The 20,787-nt window shown below is 34.4% G+C and overlaps 1 protein-coding gene across 1 annotated transcript; it reads left to right on the forward strand.

Annotated features, from left to right (window-relative positions):
* Positions 1-884: 884 nt before the first annotated feature.
* On the forward strand, positions 885-16,425 carry LOC132747645 (uncharacterized). The gene is made up of 10 exons (XM_060737082.1): positions 885-1,043; positions 6,336-6,430; positions 6,826-6,935; positions 7,725-7,847; positions 8,775-8,994; positions 9,418-9,729; positions 10,772-10,927; positions 13,892-13,967; positions 14,420-14,469; positions 15,168-16,425. Exons 1-10 carry the CDS (start codon positions 959-961, stop codon positions 15,267-15,269), a joined length of 1,329 nt encoding a protein of 442 aa, XP_060593065.1. The 5' UTR covers positions 885-958; the 3' UTR covers positions 15,270-16,425.
* The last annotated feature ends 4,362 nt before the right edge of the window (positions 16,426-20,787 follow it).

Genomic DNA, 20,787 nt, shown 5'->3' on the forward strand with positions numbered 1-20,787 from the left:
AGAACCGGCGGTTGCAGTCACAGATAATATAGTCAAGCTCACCCCAACCGCGGTGATTGGCCTTTTAGAAGGTCCTTAAGGCAATAGAACCGGCGTATGCAGCCTCAGAGAATACAGTTAGGCTCACACAACCCGCGGTTATAGGACTTTTAGGGGTACATTAACGCATTAAAACCGGCGGTGGCATCCTAAGCGAAAACAGACAAGCTCACACTGCCCGCGGTGATAGGCCTTTAAGTGGGCCTTAACTCAAAAAAACCGGCGACAGCAGCCTCAGAGAATACAGACAAGCTCACAAAACCCGCGGTGATAGGCGTTTTAAAAGGTTTTTAACGCAATAAAACTGGCGGTGGCAGCCCCACTGAGTACAGGCAGGCTCACACAACCCGCGGTGATAGGCCTTTTAGGGGGTCCTCAACGCAATAAAACCGGCGGTGACAGCGTCAGAGAATACAGCTAAGCTCACCAAACCCGCGGTAATAGGCCTTTAAAGGGTCCTTGACGCAATAATACCGGCGGTAGCAGCCTCAGAGAATACAATGTCAAGCTCACACAACCCGCAGCGCTAGGCCTTTTAGAGGTTCTTAGCGCTATTTAACCGGCGGTGGCAGCAGAAAATTCAATGAAATGGGGGTAATCCTATTAAAATAAGTCATTTTGCAAAAAAATTGTTTGGCTACCCCTATATAACAGGAACATTTTTATGTGTCAGGTACATGTATTTCATTGTGCAAGAAAAATTACCTCTTTAGCATGAAAACTCAATTTTAAGATAGGATTAGTGACCATTCTATGGGAAAATCAATGTGAGTGTCTGACCTTTCTCCCCTGCGCACAATCGCAACTACTCGGCCCTTTCCGTCAGTCTTCGGATTATAGATAATAGCCGAGGCAGTTCCGAATGGTTGTGTCAAAGTAAACAAATTTCCAAAAATTGATAAACTGAAAAGGATTGGAGATGGCATCTGAAAGTCATGACGTGAAGGTGTATATATATGATATTTCAAGAGGGTTAGCAAGAACAATGTCGCAAGCCTTCTTAGGTAGGTGAAATTCCTGAATTTCTCATTTGTTATTACTTTTCGCGACATGCACTGTGATGAGTTGACAATTAAAAAAAATATTGGTAAGACCACAGGAGCCTGAAATTATATCAAAAACAAAAAAAATAACGATTTAAAAAAAATCCCATACATATACTATAAAAAACACAAGGAAGGCAACAACATTTCCCCACCCACCGCCACATTTACCAGGGATATTCGTAAAAACGCATGGAATTTACTTCCGAGCACACTAAATCAATAAAGCACATTAAAATCTACCAGAAACACAACTTACTCTTATCACATATCCAACTTTTTCGCCAATTGAATGAATTTATCACTGCTCTTCTCTTATCGTCGGTTCCATTGCCAGTTCAAGCGATAAACTCCGTCATACCGTTATTGACCGGTCTTTGAAGATACCGAAATTCTACCCAAAAAAATAAAAAAACGATTTAAGTAAAAATCCCATATATATAAAAGCAGTATTTAATATGGGATTTTTATTTAAATCGTTCTCTTTTTTTGTTATGGGTAGAATTTCGGGATCTTTAAAGACCGGTCAATAACGGTATGACGGAAGAGTTTATCGCTTGAACTGGCAATGGAACCGACGATTAGAGAAGAGCAGTGATAAATTCATTCAATTGGCGTAAAAGTTGGATAGTTGATAAGAGTAAAGTTGTGTTTCTGGTAGATTTCAATGTGCTTTATTGATTTAGTGTGCTCGGAAGTAAATTCAATGCGTTTTTACGAATATCCCTGGTAAATGTGGCGGTGGATGGGGAAATGTTGTTGCCTTCCTTGTGTTTTTTATAGTATATGTATGGGATTTTTTTTTAAATCGTTATTTTTTTGTTTTTGATATAATTTCAGGCTCCTGTGGTAAGACACGGGAATGCTGAATTGCCAAATTTCAAGCTTCACATATTTCTGACTCTGATGACGGCAAAGACTCAAAATTGTTCAGTTTATGGTAGACACCTGAAATAATGTGTTAGTCTCACATTAATTTCCTGGTGATGTGAAAAATAGGTTCATTTAACTTTTAAGTTTCTCAGTAATTTTTTTTTCAATTTTCATAACAACCTGTGGCTTCCTGAAGGAGAAAATATAGCGCATTTAATCAGAAAAGAGGAAAATCAAATTAATATGAAAAAGGCAAAGCCTCAAAGCGAGCTCGATTTACTTTTACCATAAAATAGTATAAAATAATCGTTCATTTTTACATTTTTAGCTCGACTATATGATAAGAATAAGTAGAGCTATTGTAGTCACCCAAGTGTCCGCTTCGGCGTAACCACTTATGGTAAAGTTTTTGTAAAACCTCAAATATTTCCATAGTCCATTGACATATGGCTTTGAAACTTTGCACACTTGTTCACCATGTAGACAGGAGAAGGTAACTGTATCAAGCATTTTAACAGAATTATGCCCCTTTCAACTATGAATTTACGTTAAAGTTTTTGTAATACCTCAAATATTTTCAAAGTCCATTGACATATGGCTTTGAAACTTTGCACACTTGTTCAGCATCATGACCCCAACCTGCAGACTGTGAGGAGGAGGTAACTGTATCAAGCATTTTGACAGAATTATGCCTCTTTTTCGACTTTAATTTACGTTTAAGTTTTTGTAACACTTCAAATATTTTCAAAGTCCATTGACATATGGCTTTGAAACTTTGCACACTTGTTCAGCGTCATGACCCCAACCTGCAGACAGGAGAAGGTAACTGTATCAAGCATTTTAACAGAATTATGCCCCTTTTTCGACTTTAATTTACGTTAAAGTTTTTGTAATACTTCAAATATTTTCAAAGTCCATTGACATATGAAAAGAAAAAACAAAGAAAAAATTGTCCTTTTGTTATTAACTTTTTTTAAAATTTTACATTATCAAGGCTCTTTTACTATCAAGCACTAAGAATAGTCGAGCGTTGCTGTCCTGCCGACAGCTCTTGTTATTTTACATTTGTCATTCGGTATTTTATTCACTGCTTCCGTTTATTCTGGTTCCCTGTCCAATTATGGCTCCCATAGAAGTGCGCGGGTGACCAGTCTACACAATCATCTGTTTTCAGTCAGAATTCCTCAGTTTTTATCGTTATCTTTAAATTCGAAAAGTTGCGGTGTGTCATTTCAGTACTTCGGACGAAAGTTTCCAAAACCATCACTTAGCAGGTACTCGCGTTACCGTAAAGCTCGCTTAGCTAGCAGGCCCTTAGGGCCTGCTCTTCGAGCTTGCTATAACAACTGAGAATTTCAATTCTATTTTAACATGGTACATAGCAGAGTCTGTTTATTTGGACAGCTTTCTGTCTTTTAGCTGATATAAGTCAGCTGCTGTTAAGTGAAGAATGTACACAGGGCATTTTAGGGGAAAATAATAGCATTTTTAGTGAAAATATACCTATTTTGGGCTAGGGTAAACAGACCTGGCTTTATTTGGCTCTTAAATACAGGGGGAAAAATCACTGTTTCTGTTCCCCAGTACAAGTGCTGAGGAGGAATGATCCCTTCCTGTGCTCTAGGTATACAGAAGAGGGGTAATTGAAACCATACAGAGTAACTTATTGAAAACTAGTCTAATATATCAGACGTTAAGGGCTTGTTATAGTTTATGCCTAGTCTCAATATTTCTCGAGATAAAAAAGCCCTAAAGCGCCCAATTTTTTGGGCTAAGTTAATGCCAAGAAGCAAAAATATCTCAAAGCAAGGTCATATTTATAGGACGACTTTCAAACATAAAAAGCCAGGATACGAATGACTACATCCAGAATTTGAAAAATTATTTTCAATAAGGAAGCCTTGGTGTAAGATTAAAGCCAGTAAAGGTCATGTCGGCCCTAAACCAACTCCGCACATGTCATGACTGGGCCGGGCTGATGGTCATAGGACAGGGCAGGCGGTACCAGGGCAGACCATGTGTTTGTACATGTACAGGGCAGAATGTGACTTGAGATGAGGCAGACCATGCTTTCATTTCAATTTTGATATTTCTATTTCATTAATTTTTTTATCTTTTTCATATCAGTATCATCATAAACCTGTCATATATTAAAGTGTCTTAATATTATTGAACAGATTTAGGTATATTGAAAAATTTAAACATTGATCTAGTTGTATATGTATGGATTTATCATGTGCACAAGACTAATGGTGGACTGTGGATTAATATGATTTTATATTTTTTATTATAAACATTGACGACTCATACAATTAAAAGTACAAAATAGGTAGCAGTAGCTTGTGGGAATCGATTGAGAAAATCTCATATGTAAAGCAATATATTTATCATTTGAAGAGAGAGAATTTTTTTTTTAAAATCTTTTTTATCTTTATTAAATCTTTTTGAAAAATGTTACGCCCATGTGAGCATGACAACTGGAAGTTTAAGTTCACTGACCTGAGAAGTAAAGTGTATGGTTTTATGTAAATGGATTAATTTTTTTATTCATTTTTATGCCCCCGCCATGTAATGGCCGGGGCATATAGTGTTACCCTGTTCCGTCATTCCGTCCTTCCATCCTTCCGTCATTCTGTCATTCCGTCATCATCAGTTTCCGTTCATTATCTTAAGAACGGTTGCACACATTCAACTCAAATTTGACATATGGATTTGTCATGAGAAAATACAGGTCAAGTTCGAATTTGGTCATGGTTCGATGATTTTTGGCAGAGTTATGCCCCTTTTACTTTGAAAATAATATGAAATTTCAGTTTCCGTTCATTATCTCCCCAACGGTACAACACATTCAACTCAAACTTGACATATGGATATGTCATGAGAAAAATACAGGTCAAGTTCGAATTTGGTCATGGTTCGATGATTTTTGGCAGAGTTATGCCCCTTTTTACTTTGAAAATAATATAAAATTTTCAGTGTCCGTTCATTATCTCCCCAACGGTACAACACATTCAACTCAAACTTGACATATGGATATGTCATGAGAAAATACAGGTCAAGTTCGAATTTGGTCATGGTTCGATGATTTTTGGCAGAGTTATGCCCCTTTTACTTTGAAAATAATATGAAATTTTCAGTTTCCGTTCATTATCTCCCCAAAGGTACAACACATTCAACTCAAACTTGACATATGGATACATCAAAGGAATGCGCAGGTTTAAGTTCGAATTTAGTCATGGTTCAATGATTTTGGCAGAGTTATGCCCCTTTCACTTTTTGAAAATAATATGAAATTTTCAGTTTCCGTTCATTATCTCCCTAATGGTACAACACATTCAACTCAAATTTGACATATGGATATGTTTTTTGGAATGCCCAGGCCAAGTTTGAGTTTGGTCATGGTTCAATGATTTTTGGCAGAGTAATGCCCCTTTCACTTTGAAAATAATATGAAATTTTACAGTTTCTGTTCATTATCTACCCAACAGTGTTTACATATTCAACTTAAAATTTGACATATGGATATGTCAAAGGAATGGGCAGGTCAAGTTGGAATATGGTCATGGTTTGATGATTTTTTTTTGGCAGAGTTATGTCCCTTTCACTTTGAAAATAATATAGATACATCTTAGGAATAAGCAGTTTAAGTTTGAATTTGGTTGTAGTTCAATGATTTAAGACAAACTTATCTTTCCTAAATGTTGGAAAAATTTTGAACTTTCAGTTTCAGCACTCTTACTTTTAGCCATTATTTTGGCTACAAATATGCAATATGCTATTTTTAAAAGGTTTAGACTGAATAGTTTCAATGCCTTGAACATTTTATGAAAATGGTTTGTGTTAACATTGAAAAGTTTTAAGGGCTTTAAACTTAAAATGAAAAAAATAATTAATGCACCATCTGAAATTTTGGCTGCATGCGGGGGCATCCGTGGCATGATGACACATTTCTAGTTTAATTAGGAGTACAAGTTGACTTTTGCCTCTCACAATTTGTGATATACATTTGTTAATATTTCAGATAATCTGAGTGCTCAAAGGTAGTCTATTGAGATTTCTATTGCGATCAATCCTTTGTATGCATCATCAACTTTTTCTTTAAAAAAACATCTCCACCTTAACTCCCTCCGACAGATTTGGATGAAACTTGAGTTTTCTTGATACAAAACATAGGAAAATCATTATGGCCAACTATACAAGATTTTTCTAGAGGAGATGCTCTCATATGAGCAATAAAGTGTCATCATGGTTCCTTCTATTTATGGGTATGGTCATTTTGTCCTATAGATATGATAGTTTTAAGGCATTCATTCATGACTGTTTTATCATTCATAGGGATAAATGGTATGGTACTATAATTATATTCTGATATGATTTTAGGAAAGCAACTAGATGGTGTATGGCACACAGGTATTGTGGTATTTGGCAAGGAGTATTTTTTTGGTGGAGATACAGGTATTACGTGCTGTTCACCGGTAAGTCTTGATTTTCTACTAATATTTATTAGATTAAATGTTGAAAAAAAAAAGGTTTTCAAGTCTCAGTTCTATTGATTATTTATTTGAAGATATTTAAGGTATCAATGGCATAGTTTGATACAAATGTCACGAAATAAATTTTAGAAGAAAAAGAGGAAATTGCCATATTGTTTTTGATAAGCCTTTACAAGTCCTGTAACTTTTTAAACATTGTTAATATAAATATAAAAAAAGAGGATTTTGATGCTTTTTTGAAGTTAGTAAATAGATTGATTTTAAAGGCAAGCATCTAAGTATGATAGAAAAAGTATGTTATATTTTTTTTAATAGAAATCTCATGATATTATCTAAGGTAAATAGTTAATTTAATATACGTAAGTTTTATTTTCTAGGGAGGAACAATATTAGGACAGCCTACACAAATATATGATCTAGGAAAATCACAGATTCCCTATGACATGTTTATGGAATATTTACATGATTTGTCTCAGTCAACTTTCAGGTACGGTAAAGCCACGATACCTTGATAATAACTAGAAATATAAGATTACAAATTAAAAAAATGTTTGAAGTTATATATCAGAGTATATGCATCAAGATTGTAAGTCATCCCTGTTAACAAAAAGTAAAACAAAATCTGCTGAATTATATTTTCAACTACATTGTATTACATACAGCAGGGCAGTGATTGCCTTCTTGTTTTCTGCAGCTTGGGGAATGCTGGGTATATGGGATTTTATAGATAAACCAGTGGAAAACATTTTAAAATAATAATAAAAAAAATTATATTCTATTTATGAGAAAGGCCATATCAGGTATAATGTACAATATCTATGAAATAATAAAAATTCATCCTAACCCTGACAAAACGTTACAAAGTTAAAAGAAAAGTGGCCAGGACATTTTGAAAGAACCTACCTTTGAACGATATACAGGATTATTTTACAATTCTGCTCAAATGAAATCATTCTTATTTATAAGCAAAAGAATTTATCTTTGTTAATATCAATGAGAGCATTGAGCATGGAAAAATGTTGAAGTGTTAAATATATTTCTCACATTCAGGCTAATATTTACCAGTAAAAAAAAAATAGTAATGCATTACCGTATTTAATAATTTTTTTTATTCTTTTCATCTCTCATTTTAATATATGAAGAATAAGAATGCTGTTGATTGCTCAATTTTTGTATTTTGAGAATGAAACCCCTTAAACTTAGAATTGATTATTCCAAACACAAAGCATGGTAAATTCATTAGGTTATTGAAGGGTTAGTGTTTGCAATATTTCAGGGGAGAGCGCTATCATTTACTGGACCATAACTGTAACACATTCAGCTCAGAGGTGGCTCAGTTCCTAACAGGTAAAGATATACCAGCCACTATCACTGGGCTTCCAGCCGAGGTCATGAGCACGTAAGTAACCAGATCTTCTTTCCATCTTCATCTAGTCTCCCCTTCACCACCTTAGCTCTATGACAGGGAAAGCATCATATTTGTAAACCAGGAGTTGCTTGTTTGATCCTCGGGCAAAGTGGAGATTTCCGGGGAATTTTCCCCTTAACAAATTAATTTGAGGCAAAGTGGAAATTTCCCTATGACAAATAAATTTGAGGCAAAGGGGAAATTTACCCTTGACAAATAAATTGGAGACAAAGGGGAAATTTCCTCTTGACAAATAAATTTGAGGCAAAGGGGAAATTTCCCTTTGACAAATTAATTTTAGGTGGAGAGAAAATTTCCCCTTGACAAATAAATTTGAGGCAAAGGAAAAATTTCCCCTTGACAAATAAATTTGAGGCAAAGGGGAAATTTCCCCATGACAAATAGATTTGAGGCAAAGGGGAAATTTCCTCTCGACAAATAAATTTGATCTTTGACATTGAATCTAGTAGTCATTTGTCTCTCATCACTGATTTCATAAATCATGTGGGATTAGTAGTTTGTCACATTTGGAGAAATTGGCAATTACTGTAAAGTTATCCAGGAAAGCTAATTAGATGGAACAGCTGCCTAGAAAAGTGTTCAATTGGGCATAAAACCAGAAAAATACACAAAACAAAACGTCAAAGTCAAAATATATGATTTTATTAAAGGACATCAGATATAAAAGGTTATTTTTTTGTCAGAATGATTTTATATTCAAGTATGAAGACTTTTGCAAGGAATTTTTGTCTTTAAAAACTATTTATGAAATGATTTAAATTGGTATTTTCATTGTACCTTAATTTCATTGAATTTGATAAATGGTTTATGTAAGCTCTGATGTGTTAAACATTTCAGTATTGGTAAAATTATCATTTACATGCTTGTTATTTCTGGACATACAATCTGTTTTACTAGCCCATTTGGACAAATGATCCGACCATTTATTGACGCCATGTCAGTTCAGCCTACTGGAGGTCATACTTTATTTTCTGATACGCCACCTTCTCGTTCAAACAAAGCCACGCCTACAACCAGTCAGCCAAGCAGTAAAGTCCCGCCTACAACTAGACAGTCACGGAATTCTCCACGGTCAAAACAGGATAAAGAGGCACACAAACCATTTACTTACTCAGTGGTATAACATTATTTTTATATAACAATTCTCTGAAAGAAAATACTGGTTATTAGATTGGTAAAAATCCGCCGGTTGGCTAGCAGTATTGGTGGTAACAATTTCTTGTGTGCACAACTACATTTCTTTACCAATGCCAACCAAACATTCATAGATGCATTGTCACAAAGGGTCCTAGTACATATTATCGGAGTTCATTGATTTGATCGCTATGATCCAATTATGGTCCTTTGTTTTATTTCCGCATTATGGACCTTGAACACCTTGACATTTAAAGTCAGATTTAAATTTTGCTAAAAATACTCTTGTGCAGAGGCCCCTGACATTCCTGTTGCTTGTTGTTATTCTGTTTGAGTGCATTAGAAAGGAACTTGCTTTCTACTTAAATTAGTAATTTTTGTTTTTTTTTGTGTGTTTCTTTTGTAGGAGATAAGGAGTCTATCATATTGGTGTTCTTCAGAGTTAGGACTTTCCTCTAATGTACAGGATTATTTCAAAGACATATATGATTTCCTGTCACAGGCAGACCCCAGCTGGAGTCTAGGTCATGACCATGTGACCACATTATGTAGACTGGTACTAGACAATGATTTACATGCTCTACAGCTACTGTGTAGACTGGTTTTGAAGGAAGACATTGTACAGTTAATATCACATGATAAAAAATCAAAGTTTCCAGATATTCTTGACCATTTTGAAAATTTCACAGAAGAAATGAAGATTTGTGCATTAAAGATGGTGAGTTTTAAAGTTGTTGTTGCTTGTTGTACAGATATGAATGTTTTTATACCCTTCTGACCACTGTGATAGATTTTGCTAGGAGACTGAACGAATATCAGATAAAGAAAATATGATACTTTTGAGTTGATTTTGAGTTGATATTGAGTTGATAAATGTAATGGCATAAATGAATTGCACATGCAACCTGTTTTTGATTTAGGCCAGCTTGCATTCCTGTTGGCTTCTTAATTATTGTATATCAGAATTGAAATCCATCTGATTAAGAATGAAAGGGGCATTTAATGCCCGGTGGATAATGCTATTGACAACAAACCAACTGCCGTTTGTTTCTATGGGTCCAAATGCTGCCAGGTACTTTGGATTCTTTTATTGGAGAAAGCTATACAGCTAATTTATGTAATAGTGTGTTTCTATTCAGGTGCCTGTTCATGCCTGAAATAATGCATGTAGGGGCACTTAAGGTCTCCTTTACTTTGGCTATATTTTGATATGGCACTTGTTCTCCTGTTTATCTATTCATCCATTCATTAGCCACTTCGATGTCTTCATACTTCGAAAGCTAGATTAGTCATGGCCAGTACATGACCCCTATTGTGTTTAAGATCATAAGGTCAAAGGTTCAAGTCACATTGACTGTGTAAAATCCATGTCCTTTTAAAACTTTGAAAGGAATAAGCCTTTTTGTGTCACTTGGAAAGGACATTGTCCATGACCAGAAAATGTACCCTTTTGATAATGAGTTCATTAGGACAAGGTCAAAGTGATATTTCATTTAAAATCTGATCAATGACTGGAGAAGGAATAATCCCGAGTTTGTTAAATTTAAAAGGAACATTTCTCATTGCCAGTAGATGACTTATTGAATTTGAGGTCAGTAGATCAAGGTCACAGTTTGTCACTATTTATGTAAAATCTCTCTTTGATATGCATTTGTGACAGGCAACTGAACTTGGGGCATGAGTGTCCTATGGCCACATTTTCTATTCTGCAACATTTTGTAGTGAACTCTCTAATCTCTATCACATATTCTGTATTTCAGATGACAAATTGCTGTAGCCTTGCCTCCGGACACTCCTTGTTGCATGACAGGTATAGACAGAGGACAGACATAATCTGTGTATCAGGCTTGTTGTCAGAAAGTGCAGAAATTACATCATCAGCTATAGCACTCAGTTATAATCTTTCACGTAGAAAGGTAAAAGTCTCACAATGATTATAGGAGATATTTAAGAAAGATTTTAGGGCCACTTGCATTGAGTATACCAAGTTTTCACATTGAAGTTAAGTGTTGATACAAGAGTCATCTAATAGATTCTTGAATGCTATTATTAAGATAGATAGTCACTTACATTTAAGCAAAAAATGTGCAAACATGTTAATTGAGGATACTTAAATTGTGCAAATATGCCTGAGAAGTGAGGGAATTGTGACTCATGCAGTTGGGGCTATTTTTGCATATTATGACCTCCTTTTGGTAATTTACTTGGATTGTAAGTGCCGTTTGCAATGTGTAAATTACTTCCTTTGTACATTTTTTAAATATATTTTCCTTATTGTTATGTAAATAAGCATGGTTGTTGAGCCAAGCTTTTTATGCCCCCGCCATGTAATGGCCGGGGCATATAGTGTTACCCTGTTCCGTCATTCCGTCCTTCCGTCCTTCCATCCTTCCGTCATTCTGTCATTCCGTCATCATCAGTTTCCGTTCATTATCTTAAGAACGGTTGCACACATTCAACTCAAATTTGACATATGGATATGTTATGAGAAAATACAGGTCAAGTTCGAATTTGGTCATGGTTCGATGATTTTTGGCAGAGTTATGCCCCTTTTACTTTGAAAATAATATGAAATTTCAGTTTCCGTTCATTATCTCCCCAACGGTACAACACATTCAACTCAAACTTGACATATGGATATGTCATGAGAAAATACAGGTCAAGTTCGAATTTGGTTATGGTTTGATGATTTTTGGCAGAGTTATGCCCCTTTTACTTTGAAAATAATATGAAATTTTCAGTTTCCGTTCATTATCTCCCCAATGGTACAACACATTCAACTCAAACTTGACATATGGATATGTCATGAAAAAATACAGGGCAAGTTCGAATTTGGTCATGGTTCGATGATTTTTGGCAGAGTTATGCCCCTTTTACTTTGAAAATAATATGAAATTTTCAGTTTCCGTTTATTATCTCCCCAATGGTACAACACATTCAACTCAAATTTGACATATGGATATGTTTTTGAAATGCCCAGGCCAAGTTCGAATTTGGTCATGGTTCAATGATTTTTGGCAGAGTAATGTCCCTTTCACTTTGAAAATAATATGAAATTTACAGTTTCTGTTCATTATCTACCCAATAGTGTTAAATATTCAACTTAAATTTGACATATGGATATGTCAAAGGAATGGGCAGATCAAGTTGGAATTTGGTCATGGTTTGATGATTTTTGGCAGAGTTATGTCCCTTTCACTTTGAAAATAATATAGATACATCTTAGGAATAAGCAGTTTAAGTTTGAATTTGGTCGTGGTTTTGAACTTTCAGTTTCAGCACTCATACTTTTAGCCATTATTTTGGCTACAAATATGCAATATGCTATTTTTAAAAGTTCAAGACTGAATTATTTCAGTGCCTTGAACATTGTATGAAAATGTTTTGTGTTAACAATAAAAAGTTTTAAGGGCTTTGAACTTAAAATGAAAAGAATAATTAATGCACCATCTGAAATTTTGGCTGCGTGCGGGGGCATCCGTGGCATGATGACACATTTCTAGTTTTACAATATCATTATACATGTTTTATGTTTAATGATGTTTTTTTTAGGAAATTAAGACACAACGTGATTTTCTTTCTCTCAATATCTTATTTGATGGGGACATTAAACACATAGCTGCAATTTTACTCTTACTGAAATTAGACCATTTAGTCAGAATCACTTAATTTTTACTCAGATATTTTACCTGATTTTCATTCATTTCCCATTTCTTTCAACTACATGTACTTTAGATTGGAGTGGTGTGATATCTTCCTTATTATATTTACATTTAAGTGTTCATTCCAATTTATTATATAAACCGTGACATGTTACATGAGATATAGAGAAATACTTTGACACTAGAAATAAAGTAACAATCAAGAGAGTAAAAGTGATTTTTGTTAAATTATTTTAAGGAAATAAGCCCTAAAAGTGTTCCCTGTAAGTGTCGTTTGAATAGATGAAACTAGATTTGTCAACACATAATTTTCCTTTGAATTCTCTTTCTTATGTAGCTTAAAATACAATTGAGTGAAAGTTTTAACAGGGCTTCAAGGTTACCTGAACAAGTTTACCAGCGCATTATTTACTTAAACTTAATGCTGTAAAAATGAGTGATATCTACCCATATCTTTAAACTGCAGAATACCATGATTATTGCGGTGAAATTTATTTTTTAAGGAAGTAATTGTATTTGAGTAGAGAAATATGTTTTAAAGAACAAGATACACAAAACATTGTTAAGGACATTTATGGAACTGTAAATTGATACATAGACCACAAAATGTTCCGCAAAGCTATGTTAACAACACTTCCTACTGATATATTGTGAGCTAAAAAAATAGAAAAAAAACTTTCAACCACATCTCCTTATTACCTATCAGGTAGATTTTGATAAAACTATACAGGAATGACCCTTCAATAGTTTTCTATAAATATTGCTCAAATGGTTCCGGTCTGCTAAACAAAAATAGCTACCAGAGCTTAAAATAGAAAATCCTTTTAACAACATCTTCTTATTAACTAAGAGGTCAATTTTGATGAAACTACAATAAATGGTAGTTGGATGGTCCTATATAAAAATTGCTAAAATGGTTTGGGTTTGATGATCAAGATTGCAGTCAGAGCTAAAATTAAAAACTTTAAATGACATCTAAATTTTATTCATTTTTGAAGTTGAATTATCTACTCAGGTTAGTGATTAAGTGTCATCATGGCTCTCGTGTTTGAAATAACATTGATTAATATCTAAATGAACTTCATAGCCTTTGATTTATTTGTTGTTTTGATACATGATCATGGAAAGCATGGCATGTTGGTTGCACAATGAAAATTGTGCTTCTATACTTTAAACGGGCATGATGAAACTTTAACTCTTGTGTTTATTTTACTATAGCTATCTGAAGATTCAGAGTTAGAGATAGGAAGTGCCCTATTGAATTGTATAGAGAAAGATCTTGATGAACAAGCAGGTATTTATAACACTTCTCTACACTAATCAGATCTATCCCCTCAGTAGCATCTACCACTAAATATGTATCATAAACTTACTTTGCTTGTATTTGGAGCTGTTTAAATATTTAAAAGTAAATAAATTGATTGACAGTGTTCCAAAGATACTCTGAAATAAGGTTCTGACCAGACTGCAATGTCATGTGTGACTGGTGTTGCTCTATTCTAGTGGAATAAGCAAGCTATAAATTAAACTAGAACTTAAAGTGCATGAAAGACAAATATTTTATATATTATTTACAACCAAATATAAAAAAAATTCTAACAAAGGTATTTTTTTTCAAAACATAACATGTTATTTTCATAGTCCATAATAAGGTGTTTTTTTATTTTCTTTTTTTTATTCAATTTATCTTTATTGCATTTCTCTGTTACACAAATTCACTGAGAACACTTCTGTTTCTATCTCCAGCATTTCATCTCCTGACAGCTGTTCTTAAAATGATGAAGTCTAATGAACAGGTTTGTGCATTTGAATTTACTTTTTCCTCATTGTTTAAGGGTAGAGGGAGGGAATAGGTGGCCTAGTGTGTACCTCTGAAATGAAGGATCCTGGGTTCTAGCACTACTTGGTGAAGACCATGTTTCCTTATATGACATCAGTTCCAGGCAGTTCAGGGAACAACTTTGAGATTGTTTCAAATTAGCTCCTAACTTTTCTTGATTGATCATTAAGGAGCTAAAATAAATAGTTCTTAGATAAATTAGCCAGTGGAACAGGTTGTGAAAAACACATAGAAATATCTGTATATTAATTGTTCATTAATCCATTGTATTAATGCATACTCTTACAAGTTCTTAAGTTTCAAAGAAGACATGTTTATGGTTTCATACCTATTGGGAGAAGTTGTTTATTATCCATTCAGTTCTTGTTCATAATTTTGGCATGATTTATTTGAAAAATCCTACTAAGTGGAGATGTACATGGTGTGATTCTGGTTTCGTTTGATTACTTGTCATTAAGATATAGATCTATATATATATATTTAAATTTTACAAAACATCACCCTTACTGTATACATTTACATGAAAAAGACCTTAAACAAACACAGGATCTTTTTATTAGCATTTTCAATATTGTTGGATTTTCTATATCCTATCTTTTCATTAGTTTAATCTCAGATTTAACTTTTACTATACCTTTTGTCCTATATTTACAGGTGAAAGGTCTAGCAGGTGTTCTTGGCATCAATGTTGAAAACCTCAAATCCAAGTCTGACAGAATAGCTGCCCTATGTGATAGTATATCAGTTCTCTTATGAAGACGAAGAGAGTAATTCCTTATTTAATACAAAAATACAAACCATTTTGACATAGCAATAAGATTTTATAATCTTCTGTCTTGTTCATTTTGGCACAGAGTGCAAAAAGGTGTACACGATTACAAGTGCCAAATGTTGGTATAGAGTCCTCATGTAAATTGTTTGTAGAAGTTCCATTTTTTAACTTAGATCAAATTTTATTGATTGATTTGAAAAAGCTTTGATCAGTCATCATTTTAAACTTTGATCTGTTATTTATTAAGACTTATTGGTCTGAGCATTACTTTAATTGTTTACTAGTTATTAATGATTGAACTTCAGTTACATATATATAGGGGCTAAGTAATTTAATGGATATGTTTTATTTTTTGGGTTTTAAGTCAACCAGCCACTGTAAAGGTTTAAATGCCGATTTTCAGTTAGATTTTTAAGGGTCTTTTTCATTGGTTAGTATAGACATATGTAGAAGTTTAATATTGCACTATAGCTTTTAGGAGGTCAATAACATCTTTTGTATTACATGTATTACAACACCTCTGTTAAAAATTGTAAACATTCTACTTGATTCTTATGCTTTCTAATGAATAAAAAAGTAATGATAAATCTCGGTCGTTTAACAAGCATCTTTTTCATGTGCGATAAGAGATGCCAGTTTAGCAAGTAAGCTTAAGCCATATTTCTGTAGTATTTGTTCTCTAAGAATAAGGCCTAAAGTTATTCTCTTGTTTTTGTTGGTTTTCGATCTCTTGTGACGCTGTCTAATCAGATATCTATATGGAGTTAAGTTTTTGTTGTGAAAGAGGAATCCAGTGAATTTGTCACACATGTGTCCATTTTCTTTCTCATGGGCTCACATCTCTTTTCACCAGTGTCTTTTAAATCTCCAGCCTTATTTTTTTTATTTTGTCAATTTGAGTGAATAGCGTTGCAACACTTTTCAATTTGGAGTACATTTGCTTAATAACATTGATTATCCCTGGGGAAACGGCATATTTAAAAAAATATTTTTCCCAGATAAACAAAACATGTATTAGAATGCCCTTGCATATAATTTAACTTAACAAGTACCTATATCTTATTTATGCTTTCTTACTAAAGTTTCGTTATCTGTGATAATTTTTTGTTTTGTTTATTATGTGACTTAAATAAATGATTGATTATTATACCCCCAAAAACGAAGTTTGGGGGGGTATATAGGAGTCACCCGGTGGTCGGTCGGTCGGGCGGTCGGTCGGTCGGTCCAGACGTCCGTTGCATTTTCCTTGTCCGGACCATAACTTGAAGACTAATGGTTGGAATTCAATATAACTACATACAATGGTCAAGCACATTGAGAGGAAGTGCAGTGCACAAGAACCATAACTCTATCTTGACTAATTACAGAGTTATTGCCCTTTGTTACTGTTCCTTGTCCGGGGCATAACTTGAAAACTACTGGTTGGAATTCAAAACAACTTCATACAATTGTCAAACACAATAAGGGGAAGTGCAGTGCACAAGAACCATAACTCTATCTAAAGTAATTACAGAGTTATTGCCCTTTGTTACTTTTCCATTGCTTTCTTTTGTCCGGACTATAACTTGAAGACTAATGGTTGGAATTCAATATAACTACATACAATGGTCAAGCACATTGAGAGGAAGTGCAGTGCACAAGAACCATAACTCTATCTTGACTAATTACAGAGTTACTGCCCTTTGTTACTTTTCCTTGTCCGGGGCACAACTTGAACACTACTGGTTGGAATTCAAAACAACTTCATACAATTGTCAAACACAATAAGGGGAAGTGCAGTGCACAAGAATCATATCTCTATCTAAAGTAATTACAGAGTTATTGCCCTTTATTACTTTTCCATTGCTTTCTTTTGTCCGGACCATAACTTGAAGACTAATGGTGGAATTCAATATTACTACATACAATGGTCAAGCATATTGAGAGGAAGTGCAGTGCACAAGAACCATAACTCTATCTTGACTAATTACAGAGTTATTGCCCTTTGTTACTTTTCCTTGTCCCGGGCATAACTTGAAAATTGCTGGTTGGAATTCAAAAGAACTTCATACAATTGTCAAACACAGTAAGGGGAAGTGCAGTGCATAAGAACCATAACTCTATCTAAAGTAATTACAGAGTTATTGCCCTTTGTTACTTTTCCATTGCTTTCTTTTGTCCGGAGTATAACTTGAAGACTAATTGTTGGAATTCATTATAACTTCATACAATGGTCAAGTACATTGAGAGGAAGTGCAGTGCACAAGAACCATAACTCCATCTTGACTAATTACAGAGTTACTGCCCTTTGTTACTTTTACATTGCTTTTTTTTGTCCGGAGCATAACTTGAAGACTAATGGTTGGAATTCAATATAACTTCATACAATGGTCAAGCACACATTGAGAGGAAGTGCAGTGCACAAGAACCATAACTCCATCTTGACAAATTACAGAGTTATTGCCCTTTGTTACTTTTCCTTGTCCAGAGCATAACTTGAAAACTACTGTTTGGAATTCAATACAACTTCATACAGTTGTCAAGGACATTAAAAGGAAGTGCAGTGCATAAGGGCCATAACTCCATTTTGACAAAATACAGAGTTACTGCCCTTTGATACTTTTCCTTGTCTGGAGCATAACTTAAAACATACTGGTTGAAATTCAAAACAACTTTATACAATGGTCAAGCACAAAAAGAGGAAGTGCAGTGCACAAGAACAATAACTCCATCTTCAGTATTTATAGAGTTATTGCCCTTTGTTCCTTTTCTTTGTCTTTCTGGACTTATTACAGAGTAATTCAATAAAACTTCTTCAATGGCCAACCACATTGAAAGGAAATGCAATATACAAGAACCACAACTATCCTTAATTGCCCACAACCATAACTCTATATTTCAATTCTTTTACAAGATATTCTGTTACTATTAACATCCTCATTTCTGAAGCAGTCTTGTGGGGGTATTAATCACATTTAGTGATAGTTCTAGTTTATATTTGATCAGAACTGTACTTTTCATGAGATAATAAATTACTGTATTAAATACTTTTGTATACAATAAATAGCAATAAATAGTGAAACTGCTTTTACATTTGCCTTGCTTGTATTTATTGACCAATGATTTGCTATCATTCCGCGTCCATGCACTCGCAACTCAAAAAGATGTTCTGCAGTAATTCATACAATGTACCCGACTAAATGATCAAACTTAGATTTATGTTTGCTACAAGGTTCTGCTTTTGGTCGGTTTATCATTACTATATTGCATCCCTGATCCTTTACAAATTGCGGAAAGACAGCAGAATACGGGTCATTCAACAATCATTATTAGCGAAAAAATATCAAATATTCCTTGTTCCTTGACAATATATTGGTTGACAACATTGTTCAAGATGATCTTCAAATGGAAAATTCATTTGAAGTAGATATAATACAATGCTTCATTGTTGAATAAGGAAGAAACCACCCTTGCAAGAACTTTAAATAAGAGCCACTTAACTAGCATACAAATAGTCATATTTATAGAAGCCGAAGTGGTTAAAATTTACCTCTGTTCATTTTTCCATCGGGTATTTGCCAAACCGTATATTTTGAAGCCGTGTAAGAGAATTGAACACAACCAGTTCGTCCATTTTCACTCTTCCCCTCGATATGGCACTTCCTAGAGAAGGCATAGGGCGTGAGCTTTTCAGGTACTGTAGACCAAACTACCCCTTCGTCGCTGGGAAGAAGTGAAACTTCTATCGCAAGCTACGATTCAGCTGCCGATGTCCTTATTGAAGCCGAGGGGTGGCCCAACTGGTTGCCCTACAGAGTAGGAATGGTATTAGGGTGGCAACAACAATACTTAACAGGGCTTACCACCTTTATTATTGTGACCGATTGTTGTACGTTTAGGTGCACATTGGCCGCTGAATAGTGACCTAAATGCAGCTCAAAATTCATTCTCTGTGGAATTGATCGGAAATAAATTATCAAAATTATGTGCAAAATTTTTAGATCATTCGCTCTCTTTTTCCAGAAAAAATATTCTAAATGTGGAAAAGGCACAAAAATTAAAAGCGTTAAAACGCTTTGCACTCCTATTTGGCTTGATATGCACAAACAATAAGATTTACAATTTATTTCTGAGTATGCTTCTTAATGATCTTTTTAGATAGTATCCCAGCTAATTTATGTAAAAAATTCAAATTTCGTCAAGGCTCATTTTCTTAGAAACTTTCAAAGGTAATCACTTTAAACTGTGTATACTTTATCAATATCAAAATGTGATGACATATTACATATTAGATAAAATCCTTAAATTATTTTTTGCCAAGTTATGGCATTTTTTGGCCATGGTCAACTCTTTTCTGACAAAAACTATCCAAATTTAGAATACTTGGTAACTATCACAATTTGAATGCAGGTAACCGTGTATAAGTTATGCCTTTCTTCGATTTAGAATTTCTTGTTAAGGTTCATTTCTCAAAAGCTTTTATAGATTTTCATTCGAAACTAAATGCTTGTCCCTCTTTTGACTGTATGGGAATATTTCCCTTATTTTCAACCGTCACAGATAATTACTTCAAACTTGAAACACTTGTTTACTTTCAGGAAAGATAATGCAGGGGTTATAATGTTAAGGGGGGTAATTCAATGTATCATGATCTTTTCAGTCAAACGCAGTGACATCCCTTGCATTATAAAAGTTTCTTTTTTAGAAGAAATACGAACGTGCACGTCGCTAAAGTTGTCAGAACGCAGTCTACACTGTTGTCTCACGAAAAGCAACTTGGGTAGGAACTCTGACCTCGGACGTTCACTATTGCTACAGGATCGCTGACTGTCCTAGTAAGGGCGCTGAACTTAGACGTTCAATATTGCTACAGGATCGCTGAGTGCCTATATAGTAGGGACTCTGACCTCGGACGTTCAATATTGCTACAGGATCGCTGACTGTCCTAGTAGGGACGCTGACCTTAGACGTTCAATATTGCTTCAGGATCGCTGAGTGCCCTTGTAGGGACTCTGACCTCGGATGTTCAATATTGCCACAGGATCGCCGCAATTTTAAAACTGTAATTGGGTCGCAGTGCAATGACTCAATTAAAAACCTTTACTTTTAAGAAAATTGCGTAAGTTGATTTTCCCCACTTTTGGCTTCTAGGTTCTCTTAAAGACTAACCTGGTATAACCTATCTGGAATCCGTATTCAGGGCCAAAATGTGTCTACAAGTCATTATCAATACATTTTTGTACAAGGAATGATCCAGAATATCCCGGAATTAAAACAAACATTCCCGTATCGTTGATTCACATATATAAAATAAGATATCAAAACAAAGTTGAATATATCAGCTTTATGGAAAAATCTAATACATTATTACTATTCAATAAGTTTACGGCATGCATAAACTTTAGTGACGCGAAAATTCTCCTAAGCTACAGAATATACATGTTGAAAGTTGTGTCGTCATTTTGTTGACGTTCCTCAAAGTTTTCCAACACTTGAAGCGTTATGGCCTATGCATCCGCTGTG

This window comes from Ruditapes philippinarum, unplaced genomic scaffold (genome assembly GCF_026571515.1).
Source record: "Ruditapes philippinarum isolate M1 unplaced genomic scaffold, ASM2657151v2 ctg573_1_1_1_1, whole genome shotgun sequence".
Taxonomy (NCBI): domain Eukaryota; kingdom Metazoa; phylum Mollusca; class Bivalvia; order Venerida; family Veneridae; genus Ruditapes; species Ruditapes philippinarum.

Coding starts and splice junctions, on each gene's coding strand:
- LOC132747645 (XM_060737082.1), top strand. CDS start 959: ATGGCATCTGAAAGTCATGACGTGAAGGTGTATATATATGATATTTCA. Junction 6,936..7,724: donor TTGTCTCAGTCAACTTTCAG/GTACGGTAAAGC, acceptor GCAATATTTCAG/GGGAGAGCGCTATCATTTAC. Junction 7,848..8,774: donor CCAGCCGAGGTCATGAGCAC/GTAAGTAACCAG, acceptor CTGTTTTACTAG/CCCATTTGGACAAATGATCC.